General features: G+C 44.5%; 1 protein-coding gene across 1 annotated transcript; it reads left to right on the top strand.

The window, feature by feature from the left end:
* Positions 1-2,222: 2,222 nt before the first annotated feature.
* Positions 2,223-20,804, top strand: LOC149342196 (adhesion G protein-coupled receptor E5-like). Its single transcript, XM_089546763.1, has 6 exons — positions 2,223-2,323; positions 12,277-12,343; positions 14,523-14,611; positions 18,902-19,034; positions 19,560-19,661; positions 20,515-20,804. The coding sequence occupies exons 1-6, from the start codon at positions 2,223-2,225 to the stop codon at positions 20,716-20,718; spliced, it is 696 nt and encodes a 231-aa protein (XP_089402889.1). The 3' UTR covers positions 20,719-20,804.
* The last annotated feature ends 1,663 nt before the right edge of the window (positions 20,805-22,467 follow it).

Raw genomic sequence — 22,467 nt, 5'->3', positions numbered from 1 at the left:
GCCATAGGAACAACAAACCATTATCGAATCTCAGGCGCATAATTTAAGTAGCATCGCGCAGAAGCTATCCGGAAAGCATACTCAGAATCAACATCTTGAAGGGTGTTTTAACAGAAGAAATGAAGAACTTCTGTAGCACTGCACAGTCGTCAGCAAAGGTCTATGAGATGAGGGCTTTTAGAAAATTTACGTCGGCGCCACTGGGCAAGGCAATTGCACTTATGCATGCAAGCATGACGCGACATGCTTGCTCCATTCACTGGCGCCAGAAAAAGGGGACTGGGCCGCGAGGCAGCCCTGCCTCATATTTTTCCCGGTCACCCAAACCTCCTAAATTTTTGTTGCAGACTGAACACTGCCTAAGACGCACGCTCATGATCGTCAGCTTTCAACGGCAGGTGTCACCAGTAACCACATATCATTTCTGTGGCAGCTTCTTTCGAAGGGTCTGTCGTTAGCAGCAAGAAAAATAATGCAATGCCCTGCTTACCTGCTACTGACTGCGATAAGGCGGTCATCGGTTTATCAACTGTCGTCCTGCGCAGTTTCACGAGTGCATGCTATTGTGTCGTTTCCGAGTGAGTATAAATGAAGAAATTTATCGCACGGCTCCCGTCCGGATTGGGTGATTAGAAACGAGGGCATTCAGACACACTATGCAAGAGGCAGAGAATTCTAGCTCAGCATCACTAATCACCTCTGTTGCCGCAGTTCTGAGGGACGGGACAAATGCGGTCTGTGAACATTAATGAGAGCAATTAGAGGTTGTTTCTAAAGGAACACCATGTCTTTCGACGGCGAGAGCACCTGAAGAGAATTGATTTGCTAAAAGAACAAACGCTTAGAACATTCTCCTAGCTTCCACCTCGACTGGTGCGTTCAGACTTACGGTACACGGACGCGAGGACGCGCTTATCAGCCCTAGACGGACAGATGACCTGACGATTTCCAACTCTTGTAAGCCCATCGGTTGCATGTCAACTGTGCAAGAGTTCGCTCCTTGCAAGGCACTCGAGAAAAGCAGATGCGTGTAACCTCTTTCTTGAGCGTTGTCGATGATGCGGGGTTGCATACTGACCGAGTTGATACTTCGCAGTACAAAGTAAACATAACAACGTCGCCAAGGACAGAACACAGGGAAGTACGACAAACAAAGGACGTATGCCATCGTTCCCTATATTCTGTCCTTTTGGCAACCATTTAAGTGTCGTCGAAGTTGCAGCAATGCTGAAAAACACCTTCTAGGCAGGGACTCGTTCGTTCTAAATAAACCGGGCAGATATCTAATCGAACAGTTGCTGTTTAAATTATTTTTTTGGGAAGGAGTGACGACTGGATTTTTCATTTCGGTGAGATGTCGTGGGAGACCGCGCGACGTCCACCGAGCGCAGGTATCGTCGAGCTATTTTCAGCAGTAGGTGTCTATTTCTTATTGTAGGCTTTCGTGCTAGTCCACAGGTGCGATCGCTGACTACGGCTCTAGGCATTGCGAAGCTATGCCCTTGTGCCGTCAAAGAGTTCCGAGCGACAAGCTGTTGAACACTAAGCGAAAATTATGTTTCCTGCAGTGCGGACAACATATGTTACCGAAATAATCCAGACGTACCTTTCACGAAGAGAGTTGATGATAGTGTAGCAATGCTGCACTCTATTATCTCGTTGTGCAACGCGTTTCACCTTTTGTGACGATTATATCGCGACGGTTTTATATTGTTCAGAGATATAATAAATGTGCGATGCGATATTGGCATGTCGCGACACTCACGCAATCACGACCCACGACAGCTGATAACCGTCAGTCAACCAGGCTGCATGAAGGGAAAGTAAAGCACTCGGCTGACAGCGATTTTCACAAAAGGTGCCATGCGGCGAGCTCTACTTTTTTGCAATACCATAATTGGGCGAATTCCGGAAATCATCGAAAGAGTGTATGAAGGAGCACACACTTCCTAGAAAAAAGCTAACAGCGCTATAGGCCCCGAAAAGTTTTCACCTATGAAAGAATTCATGTTATGCCTTTCTGCTAATAAAAAGCCTTGCTAACAACTACATCTACAAGGACGGTGATTCTTAAACGATCAGAGCTCACTCTTTTTTGTAATGCCCCGAGAATTGTAAGCTCCTTGTAAGCGGCTTTAATGAGGAACAAAATACGGCTTTTCTTCTTGTGGTTCAGCCTCTGAAACGTGTGTCTATTGCCTTTTCTCGATTGCTTAAACATCATGAACTGCTCTGACATCATACTTCTCCGGACAGGCGTGCCCTTGCTGGTGGTCCTCGTTACAGCGGGAGTAAGACCGCAAGGCTATGGAACAAGCCAGAAGTAGGTACAACAGCAGGCATGTGCTTCGTAGTCTTCATGCGCGCGGTGTATCGGCGCTGAGCAAGTGCTGAGGCAGCCTTTGCGTTGCTGCTCACGTACTCGAATTACACGAGAAACCATGAAACAGCACTTGGAAGCGCTATTACAATCGCAAAATAACGAACTAGCTGGCTGCGGCGGCCTCTCAAATTCTGCATAAACCGGAATTTTTTCGACCGCATTGGAACAACCGCTAGAGCATTGACGTCAGTGATAAGCGTCCGAATCATCCTGTCGAGAGAAAAAAACGGAAACAAAGCGGTTTAAACGGCAGACTGAAAGCAATGAAACAAGTTTTAGCACAACGTAAGGACCTTCAGAGTCTTGACAGCGCCAGATGCATTTCTCAAGAACCTTCATCCAAACTACCGCAGGGCACGGAGACTACCTGTATACAGGAGATACAGGTGTCCCAATTCCTCTCACCTTGAGCCGATAAGAGCATCAAATAATTTGAGCATGAAAAGAGTGACCTAAATGGACGCTCAGGACGATTTGAAAGTTGGCCTGTATTAAGATACTGCTGCATTCTAATGAAAAAGATACTTTTTTACCTTTTTACCTGAAAACCCAGATTTTAAATCCACAAAGTTAAACAAAGAGGTTAAATATAAGAATCGGTAAATCCACGCTATTTTCCCCAGAAAACTGCTTGCGTCAAATGACAGTTTTTATAGCGCGGATTCCTGAAGCTAGGCGACACCGGTATTTACTTCGAGACGGTGTTCATGGGGTCCTTTCTAGAAACTCGCAACATCATGAGTTGGAATCTAAAGGGATAGAAAAAAAAAATACTCTGTATTAAATTCTACTTCGTTCAGCAATCAATGCGTCTCTTGTTGCAGCACTAACATTAACATGGGCACAAAATGCCAAAGTATATAATTTTAGCAACAGAAAAATGGGCAGAGTTGCGCCAAGTGCCTCTTTCATCACCGAGATGCAGAGAGACTTTTATTGCCCTGGCGTACGCGTCCAAGAGGCGAAAAACGCCTCTTGAAAGGTTTTTCACAGTTGTGCTTTTGAAAAACTTCGACACAAGCTGGAAACTGCACTGAATAAGATTGCGCATCAGCTTTCCGTTTTGTGTTGAGGTTTTTCAAAAGCGCAACCAGACAACACCATCAAAATAACCAGCTAGAACAATTTCAAACTCTATTCCATTTGCAATGATTCCTTAACGGCTAACTGATATGGGAACCGATCCCCAAGCCGATTACATCAGGCAAAGATTTTGTTACTAATCAATTTCACACTAGCGCTTGCTTACTCAAGCAATAACAAAAATAAATAAGGAAATTAAGAAAATGCATTTTGCTGCCACCAGTAATAGACTTGCTGATACCATGCGTAAGCCCTTCGACCCATCGCAACGGCCTAACGAAAGACGTGGACGCCTTCATAAATGCACGATTACCCAAGTACTGGAAACACATTCAATATATTCTCCAAAATTTGCGTGAAAAGAAGCCGTTTGATTGCGGAACGAAATTTTAAAACGTCTCCTCCTTTATTTCTGCACAACGCGGCACGCAATCAAGCCTCGTTTCTAGTAACGTGCAAGATACTTAATAAAGAAACTCATTAATTAAAGCCTACCCTGATAGTAGTCATCCTTTAGGAAACAGAACAACTCAGGGCTCAGAACACGATGTACTAAACTCGTAGTGATGGCCACGAATCTCGAAAACTCGGCATCAGTAAATGGGCTTATGCTTCACTGCCGTACACCGTCGAACACCTGAAAAATATCTGTTTGAAGAATTTGACAGCCTCTCTTCTTCGACAAAATCATCAACTGAGGGGAAGAAATACCTTTGACTGGCTTCTTCGTCTACAGCGCTGCCATTTTTGTTAGTAGTAGCAGTAGTAGTAGTAGTAGTAGTAGTACGTAGTAGTAAGTAGTAGCAGTAGTAGTAGTAAGCAGTAGTAGTAAGTAGTAGTAATTAATATTAGTAGTAGTAGTAGTAGTAGTAGTAGTAAGCAGTAGTAGTAATTAATAGTAGTAGTAAGTAGTAGTAGTAAGTAGTGGTAGTCGTAGTAGTAGTAAGTAGTAGCAGTAAGTAGTAGTAGCAGTAGTAGTAATAAGGGAGGAATTACTCATTGACATCCACCCAAGCGCAGCCATACGGCTACAAAGGAAAGCTATACAGCTTTCTCAGAAACTTCGCAGTTAAAGAAAAATTCGTCCTGGTCTGGGGATCGAATCCGGGACCACCGCTTCACCGGAGCAGTCGCTCTACCAATTGAGCTAACCGGGACGGCAAGCTTATGGTAGCGCGAGAGCGAATCGATCAATAACTCGAAGTGGGAACAGAGTTGGTCAAATGTAGTAAGTAGTAGTAGTTCTAGTAGTAGTAGTAGTAGTAATTAGTAGTAAGTAGTAGTAGTAGTAGTAGTAGTAAGTAGTAGTAAGTAGTAGTAGTAGTAGTAAGTAGTAGTAGTTCTAGTAGTAGTAGTAGTTCTAGTAGTAGTAGTAGTAGTAGTAGTAAGTAGAAGTAGTAAGTAGTAGTAGTAGTAAGTAGTAGTAAGTAGTAGTAGTAGTAGTAGTAGCAGTAGTAAGTAGTAGTAAGTAGAGCAGTAGTAGGAAGTAGTAGTAGTAGTTCTAGTAGTAGTAGTAGTAGAAAGTAGTAGTAGTAAGTAGTAGTAGTAGTAATAGTAGTAGTAGTAGTAGTAGTATTAGTAGTAGTAGTGGTAGTAAGCAGTAGTAGTAAGTAGTAGTAATAGTAGTAAGTAGTCGTAAGTAGTAGTAGTAGTAGTAGTAGTAGTAGTAGTAGTAGTAGTAGTAGTAAGTAGTAGTAGTAGTGGCTTTCCTGCTTAATTTCTTGATTTAAGCAGGTGAATTTTTTAATTCCTTGATACTGATTTCCGAGAGCCAATGTGCGAAACGCCTCAACCGGCCAATACGGACTTCTCTACGTCTTATTCGAACGCGGCAAGATCCACACTGCTCGCTGCATAGTGATTTTAGAAACTGGATCAAAAGTAAGAACGACGTCCGTGACGACATCCTCCTTGAGTGGTTCATGTGGAAATCGCGCTGTGGCACGCATAATGACAACACAGACGTAAGGCCTCGTCACAAAAGAATATTTGCATACACCATTGTAAGGCTTGTTATCAGAAAAGTTGTTGAATTAAAATATTGCCTCTATCCGACCAGATTTTGTGGTAGATGGAATATTATAAGCGGCTTTTCGTCAGAAATGTGTGCTGACCTTAAACTGGCCGTACGCAGATTGCCTTCGCTCAATCGCGTTACGCAGAATAGAAAGAGCTTACCCTACGACATATTTGTACATTTATATATGTGTGTCTGTGTTCCGAAGAGAAACTTTATCGGGACTTATGGTTCCACCCTTATTTTGTTTTGTGCCGTTTCAGGGTGCTGTGTTTAGCCACCTCCAGAGTAGTCTCAATTTTCTTTCTCCGTTCATATATTTTTATCGACTGCAGAACTTTCGCTGTGTAACTGGGCGAGACTTTGCAGTGTTATTCCAGAAATACCAGCATCTCTCAAATAGACATCCTAATGAAAGCAGTCTTCATTTTGACATTCGACGCTCAGCCGAATACGCCTGAAACATCATATTTACTGGGGTTCGAATAATTAGCTCATAAATAGAGACTTATGGTACTCAGAAATAGTTATGAAAGGATACGTCCTTATTTCAGCGAAATTATCGCTCCTTAAACATAAGCTGCTAAGAAACCAATTTTTGACCTCCCTTATGTGCAGGGCACCAAAAATCATACTTCGAAGTTATTTTTCCCGTGAGGCCAGTGAGGAATGTAGTAGACACACTCACTGCGGACTTACGTCGTTTAGAAGCCTTCCTGGGCTGCATGACAGTGATAAATAGGTGCCACCCGCTACCAAGCTATGAGAAAATGCATGGAATGTGAAGGATAAATGCTAAGGGGTCTACTAATAGACCTTCAAAATGACTGAAACGGTGCGCTCAGTAAAGCTCCGGTTCTTTTCTCGGCATCCGCTTCTTGATTGAACAGAATGACTGGAAGATTGAAAGCTGTTAAGTCGCGCCCGATACTAAGAAATAGAGAAGCTTTGGAGGCCACGCCGTGTTTTTCGAAGCAGCATTGATGCGCGGCTCAAGCGCACTTCAAATTCAAGAAACGATGAAAGGTTCGATAACTGACTGCAGACGGAGATTTCGCTTTATAACAGGGCAGCACGCAACGAATGACGATCGCGCAGGACAAGAACCTTACTGTGAAGATGAGCGATGTAGTGCCGACGTTATCAGTTTACGCCAGTCGGCACCTTACAACCTTAGTTATCAGCCTGACGTCTCGCACAGGCGGTTGAACTTTACGGAGTGTTGAAAGAAAAGCTCCGATACTAGCCGCCGTCGCACGACACCAGCGCAGGTTAAAGTAATATTTCAAATGCGAAGTAAGACAGGCATGTGTACGACGTTGTCAGGCTATCTGCACTGAAGTGCTTGTGCTTATAACTCAGTGAACTAAAGGACAGGATGCGGGCGGTGGCTGACGTTGCTTATTCCTCTCCGCTTTCCACCTAAAAAAAAGAAGCAGTAAGATTATTAGCACAAAAAAACACCAAAAAAGTGGCACTGGAGGAACTGGCATTGCATTTTTTACAAACGAGGGCTTTCAAAAGCCAGAACACAAAGCTGACTTACTCCTACGAACGTGCCTAGCATCGCACTCATTTCATTGCATATTACGCTTACAAGTACGAAAAAATAGCCAAATACGTGCCTAGGAGTCGCTGCGACTAATTATGGTGCGGAAGAAGAGAAACAAGAACTGCAAGCTTCGATACCTTTCGAGTAGACTGTTATCAATGAAAACAACAGATTATCAAATATTAGAGTTAAAAATATACCTTCACGTCAAAGTAAGCTCTCAGAAGACTCATCAATAAATGTTTGCTGTCTGAAATCACTTGCCCGTCACGATATGTTATCACTTATCTATCACCAGCCTCAGCCCAAGGGCGCCGTGTGAGACGTAGCGCAGCCAGCTCCGCGCAAATCGTGTGAACTTCACTGATGGAGCATCGAGTCAGCGCCTTCGTGCAAAGCGTAATTACTCCGGCTTGAGTCTAATCGCAGCAGTCCTGGTGCGGGCATGTGGCTGGCGCTGGTCAGCAGGCTCGCTTATTTGTATCTCCTCCAGCTGCGATGCGAGCCTGGCTCTCAGAAACGCACGTTTGTGACAGAGTTTCAACTGGAAGGGTTGCGAAAGGAGACAATCACAAGACACGAGCGGACTGGCGCAAGTTCTGTCTCAGCCCGTGATCGCCTCTCTTGCGAAACCCTTCGCGTTGAATTCAACACGCACCAAGTTGCCCAACAAACGTTTACGTGCTAACCAGTACCATGTACTACCCCAACTTTAAAAGCCGGATGTATTCCACGGGTTCCCCTATACGAGGAGCTTACCTAGATAGAACAGTGCAAAACGGCAAAAACACTTGAAATGACCTCCCGGTTGGTATTGAAATAACACGATTTACAACTTTTCTTCCGTGTGACTAACATGGTAAATGAGGAGCACGTTTATTAAATTCCAAAAAAAAGTAAATAAGGAAATATGCCTCATTCTGAGTCCGATACAGGCAAGCGGCCAATATGTTTAAGAGAAAAGTAAATATGAGTTGTATCTCGTCAGTACTGACCTGCATGGTAGAAATATGAAGAATAACGAAAATTCTTCAGATTAAATTGAGGACGACGTAAAAAGCCATGTAAAAAAAAAATTATGGAGGTGTAGGCCACTAACAAAATGAGAGCTGAGTGGGTCAAGTAAAAAAAAAGGAGTTAACGATATCTTAGTTGATATCAAGAACAGAAAATGGGCATAGATTAAGCATGTAATGGGGAGAACAAACTATTGATGATCTCTTATGATAAACGAATGGATTGTGAAAGAAGGGAGAAAGCTGGGTAAAGAAGGCAAAAGAAGGCAGAAAATCAGGCGGTTACATGAAATCGGGAAGCTTGCTGGGATGGGGTGGCCACAGCTGGCTCAGGACAGGGTTGATTGGAGATCAGTTAGACAGGACTTTGTCCAGCAGTACACGAGAGTGAGCTCATAATGACGATATGCTGCCTCATTTTTTTTTTTCAGTTTTGGCACATCACCCCGCCAATAAGTGTTTGCTTTCACGTCTTGCTCACAAATCTCCGAGAAATTCATTTCCAATAGAACCCTCCCTAAATTCGTTTCCACCTCTTCCTCTACCTCTGCACCCAAAACACGCCCACACAGAGCCGCGCAGAACAGGCTATCTTCTTAACTCTTGAGACTATGCAAAAATACAAGGGACGAGGAGGAAGCCAACAAGACAGAGCGCGGAACTTCTTCCTCGTCCCTTGTCTTTTCGCGGTACCAAGAGGCGTTCTAATACTAGTCACCGAGTAGCTCGCTTTTCTGTGGCATAATTACTATTGCCATCTTGCCGCACACTGAAAGCGATAAAGTTCTGGCCTCTTAGGTGGAGTTTCTTGAGGCATGGCCACCGTCCTCGCAGCTCCCAGCAACGCATGCAGCAACTGTGTCAGAGGCCTTATAATGCACAGTGGCTCATGACACTGCTCTCAGTGGTTCCGATATCCTAACCACTGAGGGGGCGGAGCACATTCAGCGCTCTCAACAGCGTTTGCTACTAGACTATCATACTCTGGCTTGGCTTCCATTTAGAGTTCTTCCCGATGGCCTTGAAGCGAAGCTAAGGACAGCTTCATCAAATCATCCTTCCAAGTAGAAACTAGTTCTATGACTCTTTCTGACTATGTTAGCGTTTATGCGGCAGCAAAATACGCATTTATCGGCGAGAAAATTGGATTCAAAAATGTTCCTGCCAAACCATCCAAACTCGTTTCCATACCTAAAAGACATCGATTGCACCGTTTTGAACTCAATGGCGCTTAGCGTATATAGCCTCTGGGGTCCGCGCGAAAAATTCGCTGTCGATGCACGCAGTTTACCTGCCAATTCGACCGGTGATGGTGGCCCCTATATTTTATTTTGTTTATTTTTATAGCTTATAAAAGCTCCTTTTTCGGTGAGAATGCCCTCTTTGTGATAAGAATGCAGCACCCCATACAAACAAGCTAACTTCTATTAGCCCTTTGTGTGCCTTTAAGCAACAACAGGCGTCCAAAAATGCAAGTGCGCATGTACCGCCAGAACGAAAGCTGCGACCGGTGTCCGCTGCGAAGTTGTTGTTTTGTTGCTTGACTGGGGGTACAAAATCGACTTAAGCCCATTCGTCGTATTTCAGAGCGAAACCCACGCCTTCCCTAAATCCTGCTACCTCCAGTTAGCTCCTCCACCTTTTGGCAACGTCGTCAGAGCAAATGGGGGCGGGGTACAGTCTTCACCAATAGCCTGTAGCACGCCACGATCGTGATTAGGGCAACAACCAGAACGCCGCCGCTCGGCAGTGCTACCGGTATATATATATATATATATATATATATATATATATATATATATATATATATATATATATATATATATATATATATATATATATATATATATATATATATTGTAACAAGGGGGTTTATTTGGAGGACCTGGTGAACGTGGTCACTGAGCGCAGCCGTCCAGACGCTGCTCCGCTGACTCTGCCTCGACCTCCTCGTCTTCAACTAGCCGCAGAGGTCTGCTGCGGGTCATCTTTTTCATCACAATATATATATATATATATATATATATATATATATATATATATATATATATATCAAGGAAAGCAGTGTGAACAGCAGTTTGGCTCGATCTAGCAGTCACTGGTCTTGGGAGCTGATCAGTCGACGCTCCTCTCCCAGCTTTGTCAGTGAAACACCGATTTCCTCCCAGGGGTCAACGTCCCGATGATGCGAGACTTTGCGAGAATGTGTATGACTTTGGGACACTGTGGGGACCGCTCACAACGGGAGCACAGAAGCGTTTCATGCGAAACAGTAACATTGCATGTCCCGAGCTGCAATCAGCGCATCAGCACTGATAATTTCCTCATCCTAAGGGTGATTATCAATATAAGCATGCACTTAATTAAGCCTCGTCAGGGCTTGGTCATGGCTCGTCATGGTATGCAAGGATAATGACGATGTTCTCCTCGAATTCGATGACCCGAAATGCTGCGCAGCTATCGATGCGCAGACGTACGGCTAAGGTCGGACGAATGACGATTCTGGCTGATCCATTGTTGCCTTAACAATGTTCTTTTATTATCTTGCCTGTTCCGCTGCGGACAACGATAACCAAAGAATGACAGCTTAGTCGCAATAAAGCTGCAATAATCACTCGGCCATCACGTGATCTGGAGTCAACGAAAGGTTGACTTCAGGGAAACTGAGGGTAGTATCTTCATATTTATGTTAAAGAATTTCGGCAAAATGACCGGACTAGTTTTTTCGTGGCAACGGTAAAAAGAAATAACGGCAAGGGCTGAGTGTGACAAAGACAGTGGAACGTTTGACAAAATAATTTGAGGTGCGCCATGATTCTAATTCTTCCAACAGCTAATCGAATATCCTGCTATTCGATTCGTCAAAACAATCAAAAAGTGTGTTGTCAAAATTAACCAAAACAAGTCGAATGAGCCCCCAAGTTTTCGGATACTTTTCAAATAATTGGCTGAATTTTCGAAAACGGCAAGCTGTAGTTTTCTTCGAGGGCTGTTTCAAAAGTAGGGTGGAGGTTGAGGCTTTTGTTGTCTACCGATGGGATTAGCCTTGCGTTAAATCTGCCGCGAATTACTTTATTGTAGCGACCTTTTAAAACTAATTTGAAAAGAGTTTTGTGACACAGTCCTGTGATCCAGCCAAGCACACAAACACCCACATGAGACCAACTGCCACTAGCTGTCATTTTTGAAGTCAAGTTCACTTTCGTGAAAAAATTGTCCTATTGCCAAGCTGGTAAACAATGTCATGCAGGTACCCGTGTGGCACCTCTATCCTCTTGAGGGAGCCGAACAAAAACCGGCGCTCCGTGTCGTGATCCGTTCAGAACCCCGACACCGCAAAGCATGCCGGCGCGATTGAGCTGCACGCAATGAAGGGTTGCGGCATTCATAATGCTCATACATGTCCTCCGAGCTTAGGTGCCGCGGTAGGGCTGAGGCAGGTTCAGCAAATCATGTTAATATCCGATCTCGGAGGCCATGGCTCATGCGTAGTTACATCCCCTTATATCTGCTGATATGTGGCGCTGGTTATTCACTATCCTCACCAAAAGCAAAAGATAATTTTCCTGCACGCATAACATGACGATCATAGGCTAAAAAACTGACTTCATGTTACGTGCCTTCAAGTGGATATTCGCGTTCCGTGTTTTGACAGCTATAGCTATACCTCCATCAGTTATAGTACCGTACCGCAGCGCCACCTTTACCTCTTCTCTGTTTATCAAGATTATTCATTTCGTACGAATAATCGCAGAAGTAGGGAATATTCATAAAAATACTGTGCTTCGTGTTTGATTCGGCTCTATGAACATTCGCTTCCCATTCATTTCGGCTGCAAGCTACACGATTCGTATTCGATTCGGTTTTGAAACAGTGCTGTATGCGCACCCCTAAAAGTATTGTATACAGCGACACATTTCTGGGGCGCCTTCACGCAGTGTTGTCAGACGGTTTTATTTATTAACAGAAAACTTTCTTTCAGAGAGAAGAAAACGGCTGACTGTTGATTCAAACTGCAGTCATTATCGGCTTTGAATTACCCTATCTTTTTATCATAGCGACTAGGCGCTTTTATCGGTGTTCGCGTCAGGTAGAAGAAGGGCTAACTACATTTCAGTAAAGGAATTGTAGTTGTACTGATCATTCCTATTCGCTTCGGAGCTCCAGTGACACGCACATGTCTGGAAAAACCACCTGTGGTGTTTGCTAACCCTTGTTTGCCCAGCTGCTGGCTCTCGAGGAAGTCCGGAGTGATATGGAGCTACGCTGGGCCAGTGGCAGTTGTTCTCACGGTGAGCAATGACACGTGTTCTTTTTTTTTCATTGTTTTTCCTTTGATGATCCAAGTATCGGGCTCTCAGTATCCTGGAGAATGCTACTCTTATGGAATATATTAAATGTAAGTTTGAAGTGTTGTCGTTCTTTGCACTAGAGCGCCCCTCAAAAACGGTATGTAATTCCTAACGGCGCGCCGTTTGGCCTTTCCTTTTTTTCATTCTCACAGGATATTTGATCTGGATGCTGGACGGTCAGCGTTCAGCGGTGCTTTCCTCCGTCGGTCACGTTTGCCAGTGTACTTGCTTCACCCTAGCATTTACCACTCTTCATATGTCAGTATACTCAGATTCAAAACCTGATCTATACATAGACGCATAGACAACGGAGTTCCCATAATTTATCGTATTACGCGCATGTAGCTCACTTAATATGAAAACCTGCGCAGGTTTATCACCAGCGTATTGAGCGCTACTGGTCTTAAATTTAGCGCATGAGTAGGCCTTTGGTCTATGCCTTTTGAACAAACTTCATCCCAAACTTAAGGCTTTGATATCTTAAGGAAATTTTCTGAGTTTATTGAAGACCTCAAATTTGGGACCTTCCTCAACAACGATGTGCTGAAGATTGCACGTCTTGTGCGGGAGTTGTCTAGGCCGGTCGAAGAGTGCTATTACGCGACAGTGTTAAGCTCCCGTTCAGCAAAGAAATCACCGTAGTTGTTGGCGTTGGCGTAGTCAATGGGATGTCGAGAAAACTCCGATTTGTCGAGAGGTTCCTGACGTCACGCGTTGAGCTATGGAATGAAAATGACTAAAACTTTAATATCTTTACCAAGCAAACATATTAAAATTCCCTTTGGCGCATGGTGGCCTTAGTTGCCTTTGTGCCATAAAACTCAGCACAGCGCAAAAATTCAGCTAAAATATGTTTACGAGGTCGTAATTTGACTCAAATGTCAACACGACATGTAAGGATGTAAAGTAAATTAATTAGGCTTAGATGAAAATTGTAATAATTATTTGCAAATCGCTCCCATCACGCTTGGGTTACTAGTTAGACAGCTACCGATTTGCCATTGGATAACGTTCCTTCGACATGGTTAAAGGGAAACCTTTTGTGTCTTGTAGTGTATCATGTGGTCTGGTGTGCCTACTGATGCTAGCTAATGAGTGCATGTTATTAGAAAGAGGTACTAATTAAGAAAGTGTCAGATATCATTAACACTGCCGCTTCATACCATAAAGGAGGAGCTTAAGTGTCCCCCTTATTTTATTTACGTGTAGTTTATCTTTTTTTAATTTGTTGTTGTGCATATTTTCATTTTAGTCAGTAGTTATTTAATTAAATCAACAGCAGACACATCATACTCTTTATTAAGCCTGAAGTGTTAATAAGTGCTAATGTAACGTGAAGCACCGTTTTGCAAGCATTTTTATCGAAGATAGGGATCGAAACGGAAGAAATGTGTACCCTTTTTCTCTTCTCTCATTTTTGCTTGGCTTTATTTTTCTTCCTCTTCAGTGGAGGCGACCCTATTAAAAAGACTAACGTCCTCATTTTCTGTAGCGTTGAGTGGCAAAATGTGCAATTATATCTCAGCAACTGCCATTGCTAGCAACCACAGCAATTTTGATGTGAGTGGTTTTACGGCGCTTCAGAGCAAAACGCGTGAGACAGTTTTAGTTAAGGAGGCTCCCTGGAGCTCAGCGAACTTGCTGTTTTACACGATGTCCCAAAATTGCTGCTGTTAGTATAAAAAGAAAGATCTTTAATCTGTCTCTCTTAAAAAAAAAAACAAGAATACAGCGTATCATACGGCCAGCCCCCTCGTTAAGAATACGGTGCCAGCCTCCGAACCGTACACTATGTTCAAGAGACGGTGCCTCCCTTATCAGCATACTCGGGTACCCTGCACGAACACTGAATCTAAAAGATGGGCACGTTCTACAAACCGGACCTCATGCTGCTGCTACAAAATTGTTTTCCGAATATAACACCATCGTTACCACTGCAAACGAATATTGAAGAAAACTGTTCTCCCCGCTGCTTGGGTTTTCCTCCTCAGCTACGCGTGTCGAAATTTCGCCGAAATTTCACTGAACTTTTCCGTTTCGACAGTCTCTGCGCCACCACACACGGACAAACAAGCAGGCCGCAGTGCCTCTCAATCTTGTTGCCGTTCGACGTGCGCAGGCAAACTTCGCCGTGCTGGTGTTCACCATTCGCACCACGTGCCGGCTCTCCAAGCAGACAACGTCGGGTGTTCGACTCGAGACTGCAAGGCAAGCGAATCTCACCTCCGCCCAGCGAAAGATAAACATTTCCTAAGCACGCTGATGCAAAGTTCCCGCTGCATGCATGGATGCCAGGCGACGGAGGCGGCGGTGAATATGCGCACTCCGCTTGTCTGGATGGAATGCTTCTTTATGCCAAAGCTTGAAGGCGAGCCGTCTCTTCTTTCGGCACTGTTTATCTGCTCAGGCAAAGGCACGTGTCCAAGCTTTCTTGTCTACAGACTGGGAAGAAAAAAAAGGAAACTAAACACAGTGAAAGAAGATTTCTTATATTAATGGTCTATATATTTTCTATATAATTCTTATAGACTATTGTCTTCCTATAGATATTTCCTTTTGTCTATTCATAGTCTACAGACTGCATATAGAAAAAAGTATTAAAATGTATGCCATAATCTATAGACTGTCTTTAGGTTTGTATTGCCTATGACTAGACTACCCTTATAAAAAATGTCTATCGACTATCAAGAGACTTATTGCTGGCTTTATTGCCTTCCTCTACATATTTACTTTTGTCTATGGCTATCACTATGATTGGGTTTAACGTCCCAAAGCAACTCAGGCTATGAGGGAAGCCGTAGTGAAGGGCTCCAAAGATTTCGACCACCTGGGGTTCTTTAACGTGCACTGACATCGCACAGTACACGGGCCTCAAGAATTTCGCCTTCATCGAAATTCGGTTGCCGTGGCCGGGATCGAACCAACGTCTTTCGGGTTAGCAGCCGAACGCCGTAACCACTGGGCCACCGTGGCGGGGCTTTCTTTTGTCTATTCATAGTATATAGACTATCTACAGACAAAAATCTACTGAAAGAGTATGGCCATAAGTCTATAGATTGTCTATAAACTGTCTATAAGATTTGTATTGTCTATAAACTAGTGTCTAAGATATGTCTATAGAAAGTTTATAGACTTTATAGACAAAAGTTTATGCACAGTATATAGACTAAATTTTTTTTTATAAAGGCATAGGATGTCGAGAAAGTCGAAGTCCAAACAGCAGTATACCACGCTTTATAGATAAAAGTCTATGGACCTATAGACAGTCTAAAAAAATTGTAAGAAATTGGCCTTTAACGTATCCTTCGACCCTCAGAATGGAAATCGTCGTTGCTTGTCAGTGCATTTTTCTGGTGACTTGATAACGTCTCTTTTATCAGTTATGCAACGCTCGCGACGTCAACGACGAGTCGGAAGTTTGTTTTGCGATCCGACATTTATTCAGCTTCAGATAAAAGAAAAACAGAATTAAGTGCTTCAGTACATTCAGCGTTCGCCCTTCATGCGGTATAGACGAGACGTTAAAACCACGAGAACGATCACCTTCAGCGATTGGGCTTGGCAGGCCTTACAGTACCCCAGAAAAGACGTATGCTTACACGAGAACCGCAAAATGGGGTCAAAGATAATCCCATTCTTGCAGAAAGATGACAAATTCGCGTTTCAAATTCATTGGCACTGTTTTACAGCGCGAGGAAAATTTCCATGAAACTCCTAACAATCCCGACTGATTGCGATCGTTGGCGATGGACGTTTTGGGTCGAAGGGTGCCAGAAATATGACTCATTGGAAAGCAAAGTGGTGCCCCTCTTAGTGGTTAGATCCAGGGCAAGAATAACACTGTGCGAATGGGCAACCTTTAAGGGTGATCCTTTTTATCTCGGGTCCTATTAGCATGCACCCAAAGGTAGCGATATAGTGTAGTGTCGATGGCATTTGGCTCGCGAGTTCGATTCCTCTGGAGGCGGCTCCATTTCGATGAAGCAGACGGAAAAACGCCTGCGCTCTGATATTTCGTTGCAGGACAAAGAGCAACATTCATTACCGCAAGTGACGCAAGGAGCTTGGAAATTACAGACGAATAGAAAATGCTGTTGGGCTAGTGGTGAAATTCTTCGAACATCGTAAAGTTGCACAAAAATAACGCACACAAGACGTCCCGCATGCGCTCTGATATTTTGTTGCAAGATAAGGAGCAAAATTCATTACCGAAAGTGAAGTAAGGAGCTTGGAGATTGCAGACAAGTAGAAAATGTTGTCGGGCTGGTTGGTGCAATTCTTCGAGCATGGTAAAGTTGTACGAATAGAATACACACAAGACGTCCGGTATGTTGCCTTGTGCGTATTCTTTTCGCGCAACTTGACCACGTCTAAAGAAATTAAAGACATTTATTGAACGAGCTTTAGAGCCAAAATCTAAGGAAAGAACTCTCTTTACGCACAAAGTCTGGTAAGGAAAATGTCGCAAGAGTAACAAAAAAGACTGTTTATTAGCGCGATATTTTCTTATCACGCAGTTGGCTCATGCGTATCGAAAAACAGTCTCTTGAATGCAGTGTTGCTCGTATTACACCACCTCACGGAAATCGCCGACATTCCGAGACGCTTCCGTAGGCCCCCGCAAGTGCACCTCTCGTCGGCGAGCTTTACGCAATTCAATTACCTCGTTTACTCTGTGAGCCGTAAAGTGTCGCTTGTGACTCTTATAGCAGAAACTTTCAGGCATTCGTCGCACCTGCTTTCCTTGGACGCCCAAGTTCACACGAGTTGCAGACTGGAACTTCACGGCCTTCCTTTATCGTCCCGGGAATGCACATCATTTTTTTACGCTTCCCATAAACGAGGCCGCTGTGGCGCTGAGTTCTAAAGACCACATGTACCGCGATGACATCTGTTGCATGCGTTCACACATAGTGAAGGTCGATAAGAGAGGCTGAGAGAGAAATAGAGGAGATAAAAAACGCAGCTCCTTCGAGAAAACCACCAGCGTAGGCGGCTTGTCGCAGAGAAGAACGACTTATCGTCGTTCCTGCACAGCACTACCGTGGAGGTCCAAACAGCGCCCACACGAGGCGCGCGTCAACATTCGTCGCCAGCCCCTCTTATCGGCCTGAGGTCGACGCGGGTTTTTTTCGTTTACGGCGGGATCGGACGGCCTTTATTCTCTGTTTTCCCTAGCGAGCTGTCCAGACGTACAAATAGAAAGGACGGGTGGCGTTGGCCGTTTAGACGCGTCCATATCTTTCTATTGTCCGCGTGCTTTGCTTGCACTCGAAATCACTTCCCAGTGACTCCTCCTAAGCCCATGCTGGCCGACAAATGCACAAAACTGGAGGTCGTTATAGTTTGAATACGCCCTTACCATAGCGCCGTTCACTGGCCTTCGTAAGAACTGATCTCTGACCGTTTGCTCAAGGGGCACGAAGGGTCGTAGTCGGCTCCCTGGCTGCAAAACAGAGCACTTCGCGAGCCCCACTTTTCCGAGTGAGCTGTTGTCGTGCATGTTTGTTGAGCTCGTTAATCACCTGTACGGGCTTGCTTCTGCGATAATGCGATAACCGCCTACGTGATGAATCAGCAGTGGTGGTAGCTACAATGTCCTGCTCTTCAAGCAACTAGTGCTGAGGTAGTGCTAAGCATACTTAACTGTCTTTTCATTCCAACATCAATAGCATATGTCTAGTGCAGGCGCTAAGCAAATACGGCCGGGCTAACGTGAGGACAGGTTTCACCGCCATTTCCAGTCATGCGAAAAGTTTTTTGAGGAATTTTGTTTATTTTCTTTCATTCGACAAAGCTGCGACTAATTCCAACAGTTTTGTTATCATTTAATACAGAAACTATTCCTCTGAAAACCAAGGTAGTAAAGCACTGCACAAAATGGCATGCACTTGCCTAGAAACGCTGAAAATCACGGATCTTTAATGTAGTGGTCGCCTTTCGATAGAGACGAAATACTTTAACGCCTATTTAGGTCTTAGTTTCGATTTGGAGGTTCGGGCATGCGCTGAGGAACGTGAGGTGGTCGAAGGAATGGCGAAACATTCCGAGCTACGGCGTCTTCCAGAGCCTACACTGTAAATGCGGAGCCTAAACATTTGTTGATTTCCTAGTGCACGTGGTCGAATGGAAGCAAACATGCAGGAGTAGCTCTTCGCAGCAGCATAGGTAGCTTTTTATTCTGAGGTTTGACATATAGGCGCCAGTGATGTCGTTCCACCTTCTCATGAACAGTGAAGTGGCATTGAAGTGGCTGTTCAGTAAACTCCTTGTATATTATTGAGAAGGCGCTTACACTGCTATTCTCGGCTGGTCGGACGTTAAAGACAAAAAAGCAGCAGCTCTATTTCACCTTTTTCGTGTAAAACAAGCCTGCACTATCTCGTGATGTAGGCCAATAAAACTGTTTAACCTGGGTCATAAAAGTAGGCAGCGTATAAATGTTTTACATGTTCTACACGTTATCGCACGGGCTTCTCTTGCTCCTCTTCCTCGCAGGCGTTGGATCAGGACGACGGTGATAATGCTGCCCCTTCTGGGACTCACGTGGCTGCCAGGATTTCTCATTCTGGACAGCAGGCCGGCATCCGTGGTCGCCGCGTACGCTTTCTGCATCCTGAACGCGTCACAGGCAAGTCTATAGACGGTCAGAGGAAGCATGCTGAGACGCAACCGCTTCGTTATCCATATGCCCTACCAGCTGCATGTACCACTTTATTACGGCAGCTCCGTCACATCGCAAGCGAGTTGGGACTGTACCGAGCTACTGTGCTACTTACCAGTCAGACGCAAGCGCGAGGGCTTTACTTCCGAGAACGGCGAAGTGGCGTAATCATTTGTGTCGCCGTCATGGTAGGGTACGACGGAGAAATAGAGAACTATATTTGCATAAAGTGGCTGCTTAGGCAGGATTCGAGGCGGGACAGCAGAACAGAAAGAAATACTCTCTTGTCGTGTGTCTGCCTGACTGGCATGCTGAGTAGAAAAATCGCAGCATCTGTCCTCGTCGATGGTCGCGGTAATTTTCCGACGCCCCATGACAGTTCCAGAAAACTCCTGACAGTGCATTCGCTTTGAGCCGTGTCGGCTATTGCATGCATTTATATTTTTTGCCCAGTTCACTTCGAAGCATTTGTAACTAGTGGCACTATTTCAGGGGTGCGCGTTATTTTTGTTCCACTGCGCCCTGAACCGGAGCGTCAGGCGAGTGGCGCTGAGGAAGCTCAAGTCAAGCCAGCTTTTTGACCGATGCATTCCAGTAAGTCTTTTCCTACTCTCTCTCTCTCTCTCTCTTTTAGCATTTCTTCTGATAGTTCGTGCACACTGCAAAGTACTTTAGTGTTAATTACCGATAGACTGCACGCTGCACGCCTCATCAAGAAAAACAGAGAGGCCTGAAAACAAAATTAGACCGAGCACAGCCTATTCCGTGGGCTCGAAAGTTATGAAGTTTCAAGCCCATGGGTTCAAACTAATCAAGGTGTAGGCGCACGGAAAGCAGTGGAATGCATTATGAAAAATTCAAAGAGTAGGTGAATACAAGGTGAGACAAGAACAGGTGAAACAAGACAAGAGCTGGCCCTGACCAGTCCTGTCGTACTTCGTCTTCTGCGCTAAGAATTTTCAAGAAACACAAGTTTTAGGAAGACCCGGTTGCGTTGGCGGGTTTCCCCGAAGCGACGGTAGTCGTTTGTCGATCTCTTACCTCCTGTGAATCTTCGCAAAAAACAAATAACTTGCTTCGGTATCTACTGAGCCCCAAGAAAGATCACATGACTGAAGACTACGTAAGTCTGTCTTGGGTGTTTCTTAATTTCTATGCAACAAAATTGTAAAGAATACAAGAGTCACCATAAAAAAAAACATGTTCAAAAACATTAACTCCGTGTTTCTCAAGTCACTAAATAGCTTGAAAAAAAAAATGCGGATTGAGCGCGCTGTGTTCTTCCAGAGAATGCTGCACGGTCAAGGGCTGCTGTTCTTTCCATTTATGTACTACTTCCTGTGAAAGTGCAACTTTCATCTTGAAGGTCAAGTTTGAGCTGAGAAGGCTTAGTTTGCTGCTGCTCCTACTATGACGTGTGCACGCCTCCGTCTCTCTCTGCCCGCAGGCACAATGGCGGCGAAACAGCAACGGCGAAGAACGATGCAATTCGTCCACGGTGACGTCCGACAGCCGGGTGATCGCAACGATTTTCGGCAAACGCGGCAGCGCATCGTTCGCCTCCGGAGAAGCCGCAGTTCACGACCCGATGGCTGGGAAGTTTACGAGCACCATAAGCAGCTGTCTGGGGAACGCGCACGGCGCTTACTGATCGCGAACTGCTCCGGCAAGACGCACTCAGGTCGGCGGCTGCAACCGTTCCCAGCTTCTCGCCAAATAAACATGCTTTCTGCTGCGTTTGCGGGTCTGTGTGAAAGAGCATAAACAGGTGAAGTGCGGTTAACTGGCATAGCCAATAATTATTTTCGGGGATGCTGACTGTGAGGAAACATATTTCCGGTGTTTGAGGCAGCATGTGAGAACAGGCAAATAGTGCGCTGCCTGCATTAGGTCTAAAGCTTTTCCGGCGATCAAGGTGAAATGATAGAAAAGGGATCTAAGAAAGGAACTCCCTCTGACCTTGCTGCGCCTTTGATGGGATCACGATGGAGTTTAGAACGAGATATTGGAGACGACATAAGTGCCTGCTGTATTTCACGAATAAAATGTAAACTCAGGCAAACATTTCAAGTAAAAGCTGCGCCACAAACACAACTGTGAAGAAAATAAAAGCAAAATCGTTTTCTTCATGTTCGAACGGGAGGGCATGCAAATACCATTGTTTAGTTTTTGTTTCGTCATCATCCACGTCTTGATTAGTACACAGACTTCTTACTTTGAGCAGAAAAATCCTGCAGATTTACGCCGTGCTCAGCAGTGTCAATATTGCTTCGTTTGCCCAGTAATTAGATGGCAGATTAAGCGCAGGACATACTGTCTCAGGCATTCGCATAGCTGTGAGGTCGGAAGCTTGAGCGGAAAATTCTCACCACCTCTGTACCTTGTATGGAGTTCGCGAGTAAAACTTACTTTGGATAGTTGGTTTATGATTGAAGATGTAATGTCCTGGTAATGTCGCTGGTCCTGTCCTGTGTCCTGTGTGTATTAATTTTGTCCCCGTTCGTCGCGCCGTTTTCGTTACACCTTCAATGGGGCTCGCGTCCTGTGGAGTTCATGGGAAAAGGATATATCCTTTACGGTCTAACCTGAGCTGCAATCAGAACCTTGAACTGACGAGCTTCAAACAATTCGGCTTTATTATTTGAAACAAACTGCTCTGAATATCCTTAGCCAATAAAGATGCAAGCGGCAACGAAAACGTCCCAATGGGAAGAATTTGCATCTCCTTATCAGTTGTCTTCTATTGGTCAACAAAACCCTAAGCAAAGAGTGTCTGTTGATTGAGCCATAAACAAGAAAGATGAAACCAATAAGTGCAAATATGTAGTTTTATCTAGAGTGGCGACTAGGTTCACTGTGCGCTTAACAAACTGCTCCCAGTAGAGTCGCTCCGCTCCTTGAGACAGTGTCACGGGAGCATTCAGAGATGGCGCTTCGTGCTCAGGTCCTGCTTTCGATTCCAAGGCGCGCCGTTTTCGAATAGTAGGCCGTGTACTTCGTACCGAACATTCGACTGGAACAACAACATCCCTTAGTGTCTGCGTTGGGGAAGTCGTGTTCTATACTTAATTACGTTGTAGCTTTACTGTACGTACTTTCCAAGAAATATGGGTTATAACTTATATAGAATTGTCATTCCTCGCCGCTATCAGTAGGTAGAAAATTTACAGAATATTTTCACCAAGAAAAAAATTAAGAAGCACGGAAGTAGGCTGGTTCAAATGTTTATGAGGGAGAGTCACTTGTGATAGGCACAATATATTACTGCAGGCCGCTTTGGTTTAGCTGCGCCAATGGGACTGTTCGAAAAGGCGATTCACGCTTGAAATATGTTTACCCTTGGACTTGTCGTTAACTATAATACGTTCACGTGCTTAGACGTTTATGCGATGACATAACA

The sequence above is a fragment of the Amblyomma mixtum genome, chromosome 5 (assembly GCF_055824585.1).
Source record: "Amblyomma mixtum isolate Tamu chromosome 5, ASM5582458v1, whole genome shotgun sequence".
NCBI lineage: Eukaryota > Metazoa > Arthropoda > Arachnida > Ixodida > Ixodidae > Amblyomma > Amblyomma mixtum.
Note: the sequence above shows the minus strand (reverse complement) of the source record. Positions and strands in the feature narration are given on the sequence as shown.